This window comes from Sebastes umbrosus, chromosome 7, assembly GCF_015220745.1.
Source record: "Sebastes umbrosus isolate fSebUmb1 chromosome 7, fSebUmb1.pri, whole genome shotgun sequence".
NCBI classification, from domain to species: domain Eukaryota; kingdom Metazoa; phylum Chordata; class Actinopteri; order Perciformes; family Sebastidae; genus Sebastes; species Sebastes umbrosus.
In genome coordinates, this window is record NC_051275.1 from 21,936,406 (window position 1) to 21,952,439 (window position 16,034).

Genomic DNA, 16,034 nt, shown 5'->3' on the forward strand with positions numbered 1-16,034 from the left:
ATGTGGCTAGATATCTATCTCAGCCAAGCTATTCATTAATGGGTCTGTAGCCTGTTGGCACCATGAGGAATTATAGGACAGAAGCAATCAATACACTCAGGCTCCAAATCCAGACTATGTGTGTGTGTGTATGTGTGTGTGTGTGTGTGTGTGTGCGTGTGTGTGTCTGTGTCTGTGTGTATGTCATAGTTTTCTTGTGATGTGGTAGTTAGCCCCAGGACCTGATGTGAGGTTTTAGACATAAATAACATAAAAAACTAAAACCAGAAACAGTGAAACTGAGTGCCTGTTGAGGCTTTTTAAAATCAACAAAACTTAAAGGGCAATTTCATGTAAATAACCAGTATTGGCAGTATTCCTGATGATGTCATTCTAAAGCCTTCACTGCACTAAATAATCATGGGTTTATACATTATGCTAATGTTAATGGAGTATTATGTCAATGTCATTATCACTCCTCTCAACTGTGGGCCCATGTACTTTAAGCCAAGTTCACACAACACAACTTTTAAAGTCGTCACATCGTTGTACTGTTCACACTACACAACTTGCTGTCAAGACTTGAAGTCGTCTTGGTTTTCACACTACATGACTGACCGGCGACAGGAGGTCACACACTACAACATCTTTCACCGGGAGTGTGAATTAGGCGTTACTCGTAAATAAAATTGCACTAAGCCTGTAAAAATCCATTAACTACACAAACTTGTTGAATTGATCGGTTCATTAAAAATGCAATGTCACTGCATTGTTTTTATCGAAATTTAAAAATGGCATATAGCGCAGATACTTTGTTATGTAGGAGAAGGTGGAGAAGGCAAGAAGCTGCTACCAACGTCTACAATAATGTTTCTTATCATTAAACTTATCAGGAAAGTGGTACAGTAGTGTGTTTCTCAAAATGAGCTCACTATGACAGGATGGTGATAACACACTAAAGATTCATCAGAAAGTGACTCCACCAATTCAAAAAAAGCCACAAGATCAATTTCAAGACTGACATATCACATCTAGGCAATGTTAGCGGTGATAATACAGTCAGACAGGATTCAAACATTCATCTTAAATCATTATACCACATCCAGCCCATCAACAGTAAACATGCAATCTGGAGATCTTGTGGTCTGGTCTATTAATGACCGTGCTTATCTGCCCTAGGTAACTGAATAATCTCCTGTGTGCTCTTGTGGTAATGTAATTATCCTGGTGTTAAACGGGTGTCTGCCCAACTGGGCTAATCAGAAGGTCCTTTCACAGACCTCCAGTGAGCAGAGCATCCACCCGTGACCATCGCCAATTTACAACTACAGTCCGTTTATGATACGGACGCTAACGAAGGCTGAGATTCAATTAACCGACCTAATCAAGACAGACTGGCCGGAGACAAACGACTACAAGATATACTGTACTGCAATTTTAACAGGCCATTAGCTTCTATATTCAACCATGGAAAACTATTTTCTTCACACAAGTGGAGAGCCAATGATAATGTGAGAGCTTGAGCTGTTTTAAATGCTTTTTCACTTAGATCAACAAATTCTCATTTGACAAGTGACCATTCAGTCTGAAATGGCATCAAGATGGTGTTGCATAATTTAAGGAAACTGTTGGAATCCATTGATTTAATTTGGCAACAGGTTATGTAAGCTAAAATTCCAGGATAATGTGTCAGATTTAATATCAAATAACACTTTATTTGGTTGTTGTTGTTGTTGTTGTTAAACGCGCCAAATTTCAAGGCCAATGTGGTGTACCATAAGTGGTCTATTCATCTTTCTTTTGCATCTATTATTCATATTTATTTATCCAAGAATGTTTTCCCTTTTTTCTTCCTAATAGGGAGGTCCAATTCCCTGTGACCTGCAGTCGTTGTCACCATACTTGGAAACCTTGAGACTTTAAGAAATAGGGAGGATTTCAAAACCAAAGTGGGGGTCTAAGGGTTTTCCCCCAGAAAAAATTGAGTTTCAGAGACTTTGTTTCCTGCATTGTGGTGACTTTAAACGAATGAAAATAACAAATTAATAAGTACGTTGCAACATCATTTTTATGTTAAACTTTTAATTTTACCTTTAATTCGCAGGAAAGAAAACTGAATAATTCGTCCCTCTGGTGTAAACTTGAGTGAATCTCTGGCATATACTAATATTCATCAGTTTTTTTTTATGTTTTGCCCCTGCTTGAGTATTTCTTTCAGATAGTACTCCCAATTTCTTTCTCCGTCTCTCACTCACTGAAGGCCCTTTCAGACACATCGCGACAACGGCACCACTGCGCTCTGAAACCCATTATTTCCAATGGCTTGCGTCACTGCATGACGGCTTTTCGCTACGTCCATCAAAGCTCGATTTCTGGCGCTGCACGCTGTGATGTGCACTGAACCCAGCAGCAAGCGCAACTCAAACATGAGCTCAAACTGCGCTGTGTCGCGAGCATAGACTGCTCTCTTCCACTGGGAAACGACATTTGGTGTAGCTCTATTGTCGTCCGGGTGGAAACAGTAGAGCTCATAGACACTGTACAGTGCCAGAAACAGGTTAAGATAACAAGAAGGAAAAAGAGTGTGAAAATTTGTCATAAATCAGGAGAAACACAGGAGAATTGTGACCCCGGGAGGAAACCGGGAGAGGGCAATGAAAAACTGGAATCTCTCGGGAAAATTAGGAGGTTAGGCATGGTTGTCACTGCTAATTTCACTGGAGAAAAGTTAGACAGCCATTTGCCAGCTGCTTCTCTTTTAACTGACATCAATATGCTTCACCAAAAGAGTGTAATGTGAGGGAGGATATATACCCACTATATCTCCTTCATGCAGATGCTCTGAATAACCAATAAAAGATACATTGACAAACCAGCAACAAGGATGAGAACCATCAATGGCTTCCAACTCGCCAAAACCACAAACTGGGTTTATTGGAAAGAAACAAACGACGGGTTTGTGCAGCCCCCCCAACTCTGACTGAGAATTAGGGCTGAACGATATGGGAAAATAATGTAATTGCAATTTAATATGCAATAGTTCCTTATCTTCTGTATTATTCACTATACACAAGCAATAAATCCTTCTATAGTATGACCAACACGGCACTTGATACAGTGAACATATAGACTGCTCTTTCCTGTAGACCAGGCCTATGTGTTATGATGAAATGAAATGAATTGATGCATGAGTTGATATGAATAACATATCTATCTATAGCTATTGAATTGTAAAAACCTTCAATCACAGTAGAATATTATCACTTGTAACTTCGAGCCTTGTAAACATGTAAGATAATCATCATGACTTTAATAAAATCTGCAAAAAGATCAACAAAGCGCTGCAGAACAACAGGCCTGGTGTGAACATTAATATATGAATCAGTTACAGTAACAAATCACACAAACTAAAGTGCACACTGACTATGGTTCTGCCAATATTTAGATAACTCATAGCCCTCGTTGAACCGTTCCTGCTTCAGGGCAAACATCCTTCACATTACCCAGCAGTCGGGAAGCAAGACACAGGAACTTTACTTGGGTCTTGAGGAGCTGCTGCATTTATTCATGGACAAGCTGAAACCTACACTGTACATTTACTACCACTTGACAACTTTACTGCACCGATCGCAATCACCCGTCTGTTTTCAGCGCAACCACCGTCTCTCTCTCTCTTTCTCTCGCTCGACCACACACTATTAGCACGATGACATGTTTGCGCGTGGCATTTTACAAGTTGTTTTCTTCATCTCTCTCATTTGCATACTACAAAAAAAAATTATTTTTTTTTAAATTGCAACTTTTGCAACTTAAAAATTGCAAATTGCATACTATATTTGAATTGTTCAGCTCTACTGAGAAGGACAGTGTTGTTTTTCTTTTATCCACTTACACGTATTCACATTTAGGAGCTTGCTTTGGGAGCAGCTCCACTGGACCAGTTGGAGGTTAAGGGTTTTGCTAAAAGGCACATTCACAGTTATTGTTAGAGGAGGCGAGAGAACTGTTGTGGGCTTCTCCTCGGTTTTGTAGCTTTGGGCCACCATTCAAAACAGATGTGTTGAACTGACACTATCCATCAAACCCTCTGTATATAATACCTCTAGAAATAGTCACAACTTAAAAACAACTCACAGGACAGGATATTTATCTCTCTCTCTTTCCTTCCACTTCCATCTATAATGGCAAGGCTAACCCAATTAACAGAATATACAGCATGTTTAGTACGGTTTAATACTTTACCTCACTCTCAGCGTGATGACGACGGCGAGGATGATGTAGATGAAGGTGATGATGATGAGTAAGATGAGCGTGATGATTATGAGCATCATGGTGGCGATGAGAACAAAAATGATGCCTTGCTACGATTTAGTTACACAGCGCAGATCACTGCAGGAGAATAGAATTAAATGGAATTACATTGGTGGCATTTTAATGGTAAACACATGATAATGGTTCCAATCTATTCAAAGGCTATTTTGTTCTCTGCATATTGGCTGGCATAGGTGCTAAAATTATTATTCATCTTGTGTTTATTACACAGTTGGCATGGCAACCAAAGGGCTAAGAAGAACCTTTCATATACACACACATGCATACTTGCACGCATGCACACACACACACACACACACACACGCACAGATGTAGATAAAAACAGCCCATTTCGAAGGTTATTTTTGCAAGTGAATTGTAGGAGGAATTCATCTAAGTGAGAACAAAGCCTAATGTGAAATCCACCTCCGAAATTCAAAACAGCATGCGTGTTCGTGTGTGTTTTTGTGAATGTATAAAGGCTTACAGTGTCTCTTGCTGTACGGTTTGGATGTACAGTCTATTGGGGTATTTAACACCATTCAGTAGGTTTCTCTATGTCTGTGATACAATGACTACTGCTCCACCATTTTAAAAGAGGCATGGCAAAAATCTACGTGCACACAAGTATTGTTGTGAACGTAGATGTGTTTTTGAGCTTTAGTCCACACCCACACGGCGTTTTAGGTCACTGAAAACAGAGCTTTGGTAAAATCCCGGCGAGGGTGAAGATGTTCAAAAACTCTGTTTCCAGTGGAAAACAAGTTTTTGACTTGCAACGTCAGAGTGTGTACCGTTTCTTTTGCGAGGCATCACTAATGAGGCGACATAAATACATCCATGAATGGTGGACGTGGCCAAATAACCTGCCAGCAGGACTTTTTTTTTTTTTGTACAGCTACTCATCATCTACGTACATTGATGAACAGATGAGTCAGAATGTGCTACGGAGGTCACTGCTACTTGAAACCGTACTGGTGTGGATGGGATTTATTTTTAGAACAAAGGAGGAAAAATGCCGTTTCAAAAAATACCTGTGTATGTGTGGACTAGGCTTAATTCAATTTACTTTGAGTTAACTCTGAGGAGTGTTTAAAACAAATCAAACTCAAACACGAGTTAGAAATTATCTGGTTTACCAACCACAGATCAAACTTTACTTGTTGCTTAGTGGTAATGTCAACTACTGTATACAAGCGTTTCTGCCTCCACTGAATGAATGACATCCTCCACTAACATCAAAATAAATCAATGCACATTTATGAAATAAACAAACCAGAAAGTAAACCGATTACAAAAGAAGAAAAGACTGAATCTGTCTGACTCGGCTCAGCTAATTGCAGTGATTGGTCTATTAGGCTTAACAGTCATTTGCTTAATCAGTAATAAAAAATAAAAAATGTTACAAAATCAGAAAATAATACTTGCCAGTTTTTCAGTCGGGAAATGTTTTGAGGCAAATTTCAAAGTCAGTCACAATCATCTGGGGATGTGTGTAGAGTACCTCAAAAATGTGGGAGATCGCAACCAGCCCCGTTGGTCCAAGACCAGGTTGAAGTTACTTTGAAGTTTGATAATCACCAGCTGAATGCACATTATATGCAAAGAACTGGGTTGAATTAGTTTGAAGTATACACAGTATTTACCAGTTGGGCCCTTATGTTAATGTTAGAAGCTCTGTGTTTATCAGCATCGATGGCTCTCATGAGAGGGTTATTTTAGAGAAGAGCAAAGAGCCACAGCTTTACCTCTCCAGCTGAACCTCAAAAACATCCCGTGGCTGAAATCCTCAGTGGGTCACACAGTTTGAATATAGCTGCCTGGCTATATAACATAGAACACACTTGTTACAAAACTGAACTTAATAGCTCTACTGACCTGCCGATGAGTAGGAACTCTCCTACCAGTCCCTGGCGTCTCATGGCCATGAGGATGTTGCGGACAGTCATGCCTTCACAGAAACACGCCACCACCCTGGCCTTGGGCAGGTGGCCCCTCAGTCTCTCCAGCAGCCGATCAAAGCTCTGCTCTCCGGCGTTGCTCCAGATTTTGCCTGGGGAAATCATGTCACACAAATACAAACATGGTCTGTGACGAATGCGACATGTTTGGATCTCTGTTGCTTCATGTGTTATGAAGTCTTGAGTTTCTTTTTTTTGTTATACTGTTATTCTATTTCATTATTCATTGTGCCAAAGTGTCAACCACCTGACACTCACAGGGTAAAATGGGTCTTCATAAGGTTAAAACAAAACAACAGGCTGGTCTTCATTGTTAAATATACTGTATGTCTTCTTGTTTAATAGATGTCTGTAAACTGAGACGGCAGGTAAATACATTTTAACTGCTGACACCATGGTGTCCTTGTTTGGCAAAATGTAAAAAGGTAATGAGATGCAAGTGCTGCTTATTGCTGTTTGTGTGAAACAAACCCTTACACAAACTATGCACACACTGAAATTCAATGCATTTTCTTACTTGACTACAAATTTGACCTGAGTATCTTACCAGAGTGGGCGATACAGATTCCCTCCTTGGCTGCCATGTCTTTGAACGCTTCCATCCCACTTTCACCATAGTTGCCTGGAAAAAACACAGAAAGGGTAAGCATGGGGGGCATTTAATTAATTCAGTTTTGTTTTAAAATGACTCCAACAGCTGTTAGAAAAGCAGAGAAACATGAATGGAATGATGGATGGATGGATAGAAAAGTGAAGCCAATGCGGAAGTGCCTTAAACTTGCATTTTTTCTAATAGCCAGCAGGGGGCGACTCCTCTGGTTGCAAAAAGAAGTCTGATTGTATAGAAGTCTATGAGAAAAATGAGCCTACTTCTCACTTGATTTATTACCTCAGTAAACATTGTGAACAAGAGTTTATGACCTCAATCGCTAGTTTCAAGTGTTCTTCAATAAAGCATGATGTTCATTTAGTAAATTATGGTCCCATTTAGAGTAAACTAGACCATAAAGCAGGGTATGCTTTAGGGCGTGGCTACCTTGTGATTGACAAGTGGCCATCGCGGTCGCCACCGTGGCGTCGTTACCATAGCGTTGTTCAGCGTTCGGTTGTTCAACGACTGACTTGTGCAAACTAAAGGACATGAGCTTTCACACATTTTAAAACTTTGGTGGATAAGATGACAGTTAAAGATCTGATCCTGTCTGATTTTCAAAAACATGCCCACTGCAGTAACTCGCCTGCTACTGCTCTACTCATGGAAGCTCAAATTTATGTCAGAGAAAGCATCTCCCCACTGTGGCACCCGTTTCTTTGCCAGAGAAAGTGGGTGACCTGGAATTTATGCTAATGAATGGTTGTACACACTGGCAAAGAATATGATAGGATTCCCCTCTTTAATTTCTCTTCCTCTCCCTTTTATCTCTTCCCTTCTCTGTGTTGATTGAAGAAAAGATCTAAATTATCTTTCTCACCCTTTTTTTTACCAGTGTTTCTCTGTTCTCACTCAATGAGGTTGTCACATCTTCTAATGTTTCGTCCTTCTTTACGGAGTATGTTATCAACAACAGAATGCAGTCTAATTAAGTCTAATCATTGATCTGTGCTCTACTTAAATTGACGAGGAAAAAGAAGAGGTCAAAAGGAGAAAAAGTGATACGAATGAAGTGAGAGAAGGACGGACATAAGGGAAATCATGGCGGGAAAGGAGAGCACACAGAGAGGAAAAGGGGAAAGGGATGGAGAGGAAAATGTACACAGAAAGTCGAAGAGGTCCCACAATCCCTGACCGCTGCATCTCAGTGTGTATGTGTGTGTGTGTGTGTGTGCGTAGTCAGGCCAATGATGAGTGTGGTGGAGCGAAGTGTAAAGTCCTGTAATTAGTGTCTCAGTGAGAGGACTGGGAGACAGATGGTACAGGCCGTCCTACCCCTGCACACATTGACACTCATGCACACACGCACACATTCATACTGTTACCATCATCAAAATCGATAAAGCTTGTAACCTACTTCACTCTGGTCTCAACAGGGATTTATGTGCGAGACATATCTCTCTCTCTGTATCTCACTCTGTAAGCCTGTCATGTGTCTCTTCATCACCCCGTATCTGCCTCTCAACACACATGTACACCATGCTACTTTACATTACTCATAGGGCTGGGCAATATATAGATTTTATATCGATATGATATGAGACTAGATATTATCTTAAATTTTGGATATCGTAATATGGCGTAAGTGGTGTCTTTTCCTGGTTTTAAATGCTGCATTACAGTAATGTGATTGTAATTTAATGTAATGTAATTTTCTGAACTTACCAGACTGTTCTATGTTACCCACATATTAATGATATCTACATTACTGATGATTATTTATCAAAAATCTCATTGTGTAAATATTTTTGTGAAAGCAACAATAGTCGAGTCTACAATATTGACGCACTATTGATATCAAGGTATTTGGTCAAAGATATTGTGATATTTGATTTTCTCCATATCGCCCAGCCCTAATTACTAGCAAATTCTCACACAAATACAAATATGCTCTCTTCCTCACTACTGCCCCCCAAATTAACTTGATTTTACAGGATACTTTCCAACATTGAAATCCTCGAGGGTAATTCACACATACACATTAAGGCATGCAGACCTATTTGTCGCTTCATTTGAAAAATATTAACCTCATATGTCTAGTAGGGGTGTCGCGTTTAAACCGGTTAGACCACCTCCCTACAATTGTATTTTGAGTGTAATTCATTTGCCAAAAAAGAGACATAATGTAAAATAAGCAAAGTTAAAGATGAATTTGAATGATAGCATTATTTTTTTTTTTTTCAAATTTGCTATAGGTTTAGCGATAATATTGTTATTGTGAATTATTTTTGCCACGGTAATCGTGTAGTGAAAATGTCAAGCACTTCACTATGTCATCAAAGTCACTAATCAGCAAATGGCTTCATCAACTTTGACATGGACTGTGATCAAATACAGTATACATAAATGCAAAGCAGAGTGAAACTGAACATAAAACCTTACACTTCCTTCAATCTCAGAGTCATGTCTAGAAGGTAACCCGCAAAAACTTGCATTTGATACATGCATCCTCTGCTTACTTCAATTCCCTTTGCCCACCTACTCTCTATTGCCTTAAATTATACCTTTCATCCACTCACACTGGCCATACTCCACATAAGTGCACCTACACACAACTAGTAGCCCCATGGTGACCATCACATTTTGGAGCAAAACAACTCATATAAAGTTTATTTACCTCAAACTCCCTCTTCACATGTGGTGACTTTCTTTGTTTCATCACCTCTCACTGAAAATAAAACCCAACTGGGACATCCAGCACAGAGATCGCACATTCACAGCTTCTCTATTGGTTTTGTTTATACCCCCTTTGTGCTTTTGTCCCTTTTACCTCTTGCTGGTCTCCTCTACAAAGCTGTGTCGCTTTAATCCCTAAACCGATATCTAGAATTTCAATGATAAACAAAAAAAAGAACAAAAACAGCTTTAAGTAAAAAATGTGCAGAAAAACATGCAAGAACAAAAATCCGTTCTCACTGTGTGCTCCTCACATACATGCCCCTCTACCCTCTTCTTCTTTGATCTCCCGTCCACAGCGTGTTATTCGTTTGATATGTTGCAATAAATTACAACATGCAATCAAATGCAAAGCTGAAGAGTCTTCTGCTTGCCCTCCGTGGAGCTCCGTCTCCTCTTCCTCCAGCTACTTGCTTCTTCTACCCCCGCTTTCTCGTAGCAGCCAATCAGGCAGTCAAGTTTAAGCTACAGAGACAGGTGCTTCTGTGTCTTTTCTCCCATTCTCTCCATCCCTCCCCTCTCCCTCTCACCCTTCCTCCATCCTTCTCAATTACCACCCTCATCCTCTTGTCACTCTTATCAGGTCTATTACATGCAATTACATGTTCCCTCCCTTTCCCCTCTCTCCCCCTTCCTTGCCCGTTTCCTCTTTACAACCCTCGTTCTCTCCGGTCACAGCTTCAAATAGAGAAAAACAACATGCAGTCAAAATGTAAACATTAGGAAGTGAAGGGCATCCTCCTGCCCTCTCATCCTATTCCTCACGATCCCTCTTGTTTTCTTGTTCTCTCTCCAAATGCCCCCACCACCCCATATCACATCTGGAGTGGTACAACTATGTGCAGCTAAATGTCAAACACAGTAATACCCTGGGGCAGACGCTCACTGACACTCACACGGTGTCAAACACGGAGTTAAACAAGATTACACGGCTAATAGAACACACACATAAACACAAATACATAACAGTATGCATCAGCACACAGATATGCACAGACTCATGAACTCTGTTATTTGTATCAGTATCCGTCCACATTATTGGGGAATTATTAAGTAAATGTAAAGTTAGTGACAGAAATGTTATACTTTGTAATGTTGTCACCTAAAATTAGGGCTGCAATTGACTATTATTTTCATTATTGATTATTTTTAATCGTTTGGTCTAAAAAATGTCTGTAAATAGTGAGAAATGTCCATCACTATTTCCTAAAGCTCAAATGGTTGTTTTCAAATTACTTGTCTTTTTCCAACCAACAGTCTATGAAGATAAATTATATTTAACACAGAAAAAAGCAGATAAAAAGACTTCAAAATGAATCGATTATCTGAATAGTTAAAGATGAATTTTTCATAAATTAAACTAATTATTCCTAAATAAAAAAAATAGACCATAAAATCAGTTAAAGTGATTAGGGCTGCATGATTTTGAAAAACTATTTAATTGATATTATTTTGACTGCTATTGCGATATGATTTGCGATATTAGAGGGAATGATTTTTCATTTTCATTGAAAAACATATTAAAATGATTACGGTGTGATTTTTGCGAGGATCTTTACCAAACAAAAATGTTTTCTTAAGTCTGTAGAATGTGATGTGTAGGCCAGGACATCTCTGCAGCACCACAATATTTAATTTAAAATGGTATTTTGACACACATTTTGCCTTTAACAGATATTTCGCCTCCTACATTTGAAAATTGCACCAGGCCATATCGCGATTTCGATAACATTTAGATTAATTGTGCAGCCCTAAATGTGATCTATTCCGTAACTTGCAGGTGGGACAGCAAACTCTCATAGTTTTAGTAGTCTTAATCACCAATTAGTTTATTCTAACATGTATCCCTGTATGATGTTTATTTTTTTCTTTCTAGCCCTGCAAGTCATCCTGCTGGCCTCCAATGCCAGTTAGCAGCTCAGTTCACACCACTAATGAGTGTTATTAGGAGAGAGAAAACCTGAAAGACCTAACGGGGTCACTGGCCATGAGGGCTGCACAGTTAATCAAATATAAATGTGACTTTTAGACCCTTAGTCATTAAAATTAGCAGTTGGATATATTTTCATGAAGTTATCCAATTTTCTTTTAAGACTTTTTTTTGGGGCTTTATTTGATAGTGACAGTGATAGTTATGAAAGGGGGGAGAGAGAGGAAATGACAGGCAGCAAAGGGCTGTGGGTGGGATTCAAACCCTGAATCGCTGCAGTAAGAACTCCGCCTCGGAACATGGGGCGCCCGCTCTACCGGGTGAGCTACTGGGGCGCCTGCTCTACCGGGTGAGCTACTGGGGCGCCCCGGGTAGCCCATTTTTTTGCGATGGAAATAGCTCCAGGCTACAGACAGGGTGCATACTGTGTGAGCAGTATTATAACCATAACCAACTCCACTTGCACCATGATTTTGTTCTACTGAGCAAACTCTGGATCTAGAAATATACCTTGTCTGTGCCCAGAAAACATTCTTGTACACATACAGGGAAACTAACACACAACCAGTACACACTGTTTGCTCTGATGCATGCGAGTGCTCAGGTACCTGTACAGGTACAGGTAATTACACAATATAATAAACAATTGCCCTGCATATATATTCCCCAGTAAATGTCTTTAACCGGTTTTAAGATGCCAACAGCTCAGACATTTTTTCCCCCTAATTTCCTTACTAACATCTGTGCCAATAGGAAATCTCTATTTAATACTCCCTCACAGAAATCGTGGATTGAGCTGGGCAGCGAGAGGGCTGGCATACCATCCATCTATCTTAACAGAAGCCATTAAATGGATTCCCAGAACATGAGTTCTGCAATCTGAGCCTGAGCCAATTTGAGTAGATGTAGTCCTAGCGACCCAGGCTCATTAAAACACAGAAGAGCTCTTGTTATATGGGCACCCACCAGAATCTGGCCCATGACCCACTTTGAATCTTCACCCTTAGGCAACACTGCCAGAGACGACGGTAAAAATGTGAGCATATTCCGTCATTCTCCTCTTCCCCATTCATTATACCTTTCTCTGCACTACCCTCCCCAACCCGTCCAAGTCTCATCTTCCTCAATCCTGTGAAGGCTGTGGCAGTTAAATAGGCACAGGGCATGTCATGCTACAGAGGCAGAGAGAGACAGAGAGGGATGATGGGGAAAAGAAAGAGAGAGAAAACAGAGCAGGTGGAGAGGAGTCAATACAGACAAATAGGAGAACGAGAGGAAGATGTGGAGAGAGGGTTTGACATCTTGATTTATTGAGAGATTGATCAATTTCTGTTGGAGTGTGCCTGGGTGACACATGTCACATTTCATGTCAATAAAACCCATTGAGCTGAATTGAATTGAACAGAGCGACACAGTGGTGGAGCGTGATAATGATTCTCATCAGAGAAATGAGCACTGAAACCCAATTGCAACCATGTGTGTGGATTATTATTAGTTTTATTTATGATCAGACTGACAACAGAGTGTGATCAATATTGTAACATAATATGCACACATTTTATCTATAGTGCATACATACAAGCAATAATGGAAGTGGATGATGGTGGAGAGTGCTGACAAAGGACAACACCTCCCTTCCCCTTCACAGCGCCTAGTGAAGACATTGACAGCTTCAGCTACAGGCTGGTCTCCCCAAGGTGCTCTACAAACACTTTGGGCCCTATTTAAACGACCTGTGGCGCATGGTGCAAGTGCATTTAGGGTGTGTCCAGCTCCACTTTTGCTAGTTAAGCAGCGCATAATCTGGGTGCAAGGTAAGGCGCAAGGGACCAAAGGGTTGTATTTAGTCTCTTTACTAATCATAGGTGTGTTTTGGGCATAACAGGAAATCAAACCAATCAGTGTCATCTCCCATTCCCTTTAAAAGCCAGGTGTGCCCGCACACTGGCGCATTGCTATTTAAAAGGCAGGATTCGGAAAATTGGAGAAGCTAGCGTTTTTCTGCCGAGGAAACAGAGCTGCTCGTGCGCAAAGTGAAAGTGCACGAGTAGATGTATGTGGTGATTGACCAGCGGACTCTCTGCCTCTGCCGTCTCCCAAGCATCTGCCTCATCAACAACTCCATTTGACTGCATATGAGCAAATGCACCAATAACCTATTTAGACGGGGGAACAAAATTCAATAAGCACTAGGCTAAATATGATGAACATGTACTGATAAATAATGAAAACTGTATTGCTTTCCGATGCAACCCACGGAGGGGCTCGGACCGGCTGAGCGGAATCCTCCGGAGATGCATTGCGCACAGGCTTGCAGCCGGGCACTGCCGGAGAGGCGGTGCGTAACGCGCAGATCCATCAGCCTCAAAACGCCGCCGTTTAGGGGGAGGGGGCCCACAAATTTTGAAGTAGCCTATGCCTACACTTGCACACACAAAGGGATGATGAGAGGAGACACCACAGAGGTGGGCATCGTGATCCTCTGGTCACGGCGGTCACGCCAGTTCTAGCGCCGACACTGTATTTAACGGAGGAGGAGCGCTGCTGCGTGTCCGTGTGTGTAACAAGCAGAGTGTATGCGTGTTGTGAACCCGCCTATGTAGACACATCTTACTATCTGACTAATGCGCCCGTTAAATAGCAGGAAAATACTGCACCAGACTTTAGACCAGTTATTTGTTGGTCAAAGACGCAATCGCTTTCTGCTGCCTCAAGATAGCAATGCGCCAACAATGCGTCTGACCACACATCATTTTAAGACCAACACGCCCATGAGTGTACAGATGGGCCCAAGTACATTTGCTTACACAAAGTGGGCACTGGGCGGGAAAATGACAATTGCGTCAGTCTGAAACTAGCAATGTGAATTTACATATTCTCCTCTGTGTGTTAAAGCTTAGATGACAGTGTTTCTGCTGAAGCTCTTCTGATGAACTTAGCTCAATGAAAATGTATATATGTAATATTTTGTTTTATACCTGTACACATATATTTTATGCAACTGACCTTTCAATTCCTTTGATACTTTTATATTTATGTTACACAGTTCATCTGAGTTGCTATGTTGCACTGCATAATGACTATCCATCTATATTTGTGTCTGGTTTGTCTGATTTCTTTATGTCTTACCTCTAATTTCTGTGCCCCTTAGCTTGGAAAAAAACGATGATGCCATCGTGCGAAAATGACGAAAGGAACTGATGATACCCGACTAGTCCAGAGAGACTTCTTTGCATTACTGATGGAACAGAGCGGTTGTAAAATCAACACATTACATGCATATATTTGGGCATGTATGATACATACTACCTCCCAATAAGAAAGTAATACTCACGGTATTGCCCTCTCCTATAATATTACTTCATTACGCCAATGTAATTACTGTGCTGATATTACATGTATTATTCAGTTTCTTGCATATCAGTTTCCATCGTCTCTTGCCTCCAGATGCAAAATGTTAATGCAGAGAATTAATGAGTCTCCATAACCCCCCCCACACACACACACACACAGACACACACACTCACAATCTTTCTCAATCTGCAGCTCCTGTACGCTCTCTCTTATCTATCCTAAGCACTCCACAGCCACACACACACACCTTGTACTCTGTCTTCTGTGGTTTTCTGGCACCATTATCATTGCTTTCCCCATTCTCTATTCCTCCCTTGTCCCCTTCTTCCTTTTTCCCTCAATAAACCCTTCATTTCCTCCCTTCCTCCCTTCCTCCTGCATTTCCCTCTCTCCCTCTACCCCTCCTCCCTCTCGTTGTCCTCTCCCTTCATTCCTCCAATGCCCTCTCTATCCCTTTGCCTCCCTTCCTTATCTCTCTCTCTGTGTCCTATCCCTTCCGTCTTCACTCTGCCACCCTCCCTCTCTCCGTGTTTGAGACTGATTGTGTTTGAGAAGGCAGCAGTCGACCTTGAGGACCAGTTCCAAGGTCAAACCCGCTTGTCTGAGGAAATACAAAGACCAATACTTTCCTGACTAAGACACACATTTGCACACTCAACCACAGGCCCTCTCTCAAACACAAATGCCTTTACACATACACGCTCCCTGTCTTCTTGCCGTTATGATTAATAGCAGCACACCAGCAAGCTCACACACACACACACACACATACACACTCATATGGAGAGCTCACATGAAGGCAAAAATGAATGTCACACAAAAGACAAATGTTATTTCTGACACCATATTGTTACAGATATGCAGGGTGATTTGTCTGTAACCCATCATTTACATTAACAAATGTAGACAGATGTGTCTGAACATCTGCAAATACATCACTTTGCATTTTCAATTGGAAGAATTTAAGTAAATGTTAATATAACTCTGCAAGGTTTAATTAACATCAATCAATGTTATGATTATGCGTTATATAACCTCAACCTTATCTCTCTCCTTATATACTTTATATTAGTATATACTGTATGTATATATACTTGTATACAGTATGTGTGCATGTATAAACACCAAGGCTGACAACATACTGGAATTTCTCTTTAATTTGAGAATAATG

At 40.7% G+C, this 16,034-nt stretch overlaps 1 protein-coding gene across 4 annotated transcripts in view; it reads right to left on the reverse strand.

Moving 5' to 3' along the window:
- grm5b (glutamate receptor, metabotropic 5b) overlaps positions 1 to 16,034 on the reverse strand; it is a 77,698-nt gene that overhangs the window by 47,830 nt on the left and 13,834 nt on the right. For all 4 annotated transcript variants that reach the window (XM_037775941.1, XM_037775943.1, XM_037775940.1 and 1 more), the window contains 2 exons: positions 6,799 to 6,873; positions 6,169 to 6,343 (listed from right to left, as the gene is read on the reverse strand). In XM_037775941.1, coding sequence (XP_037631869.1) covers positions 6,169 to 6,343; positions 6,799 to 6,873 — 250 coding nt within the window. The remainder of the gene's footprint in view (positions 1 to 6,168; positions 6,344 to 6,798; positions 6,874 to 16,034) is intronic.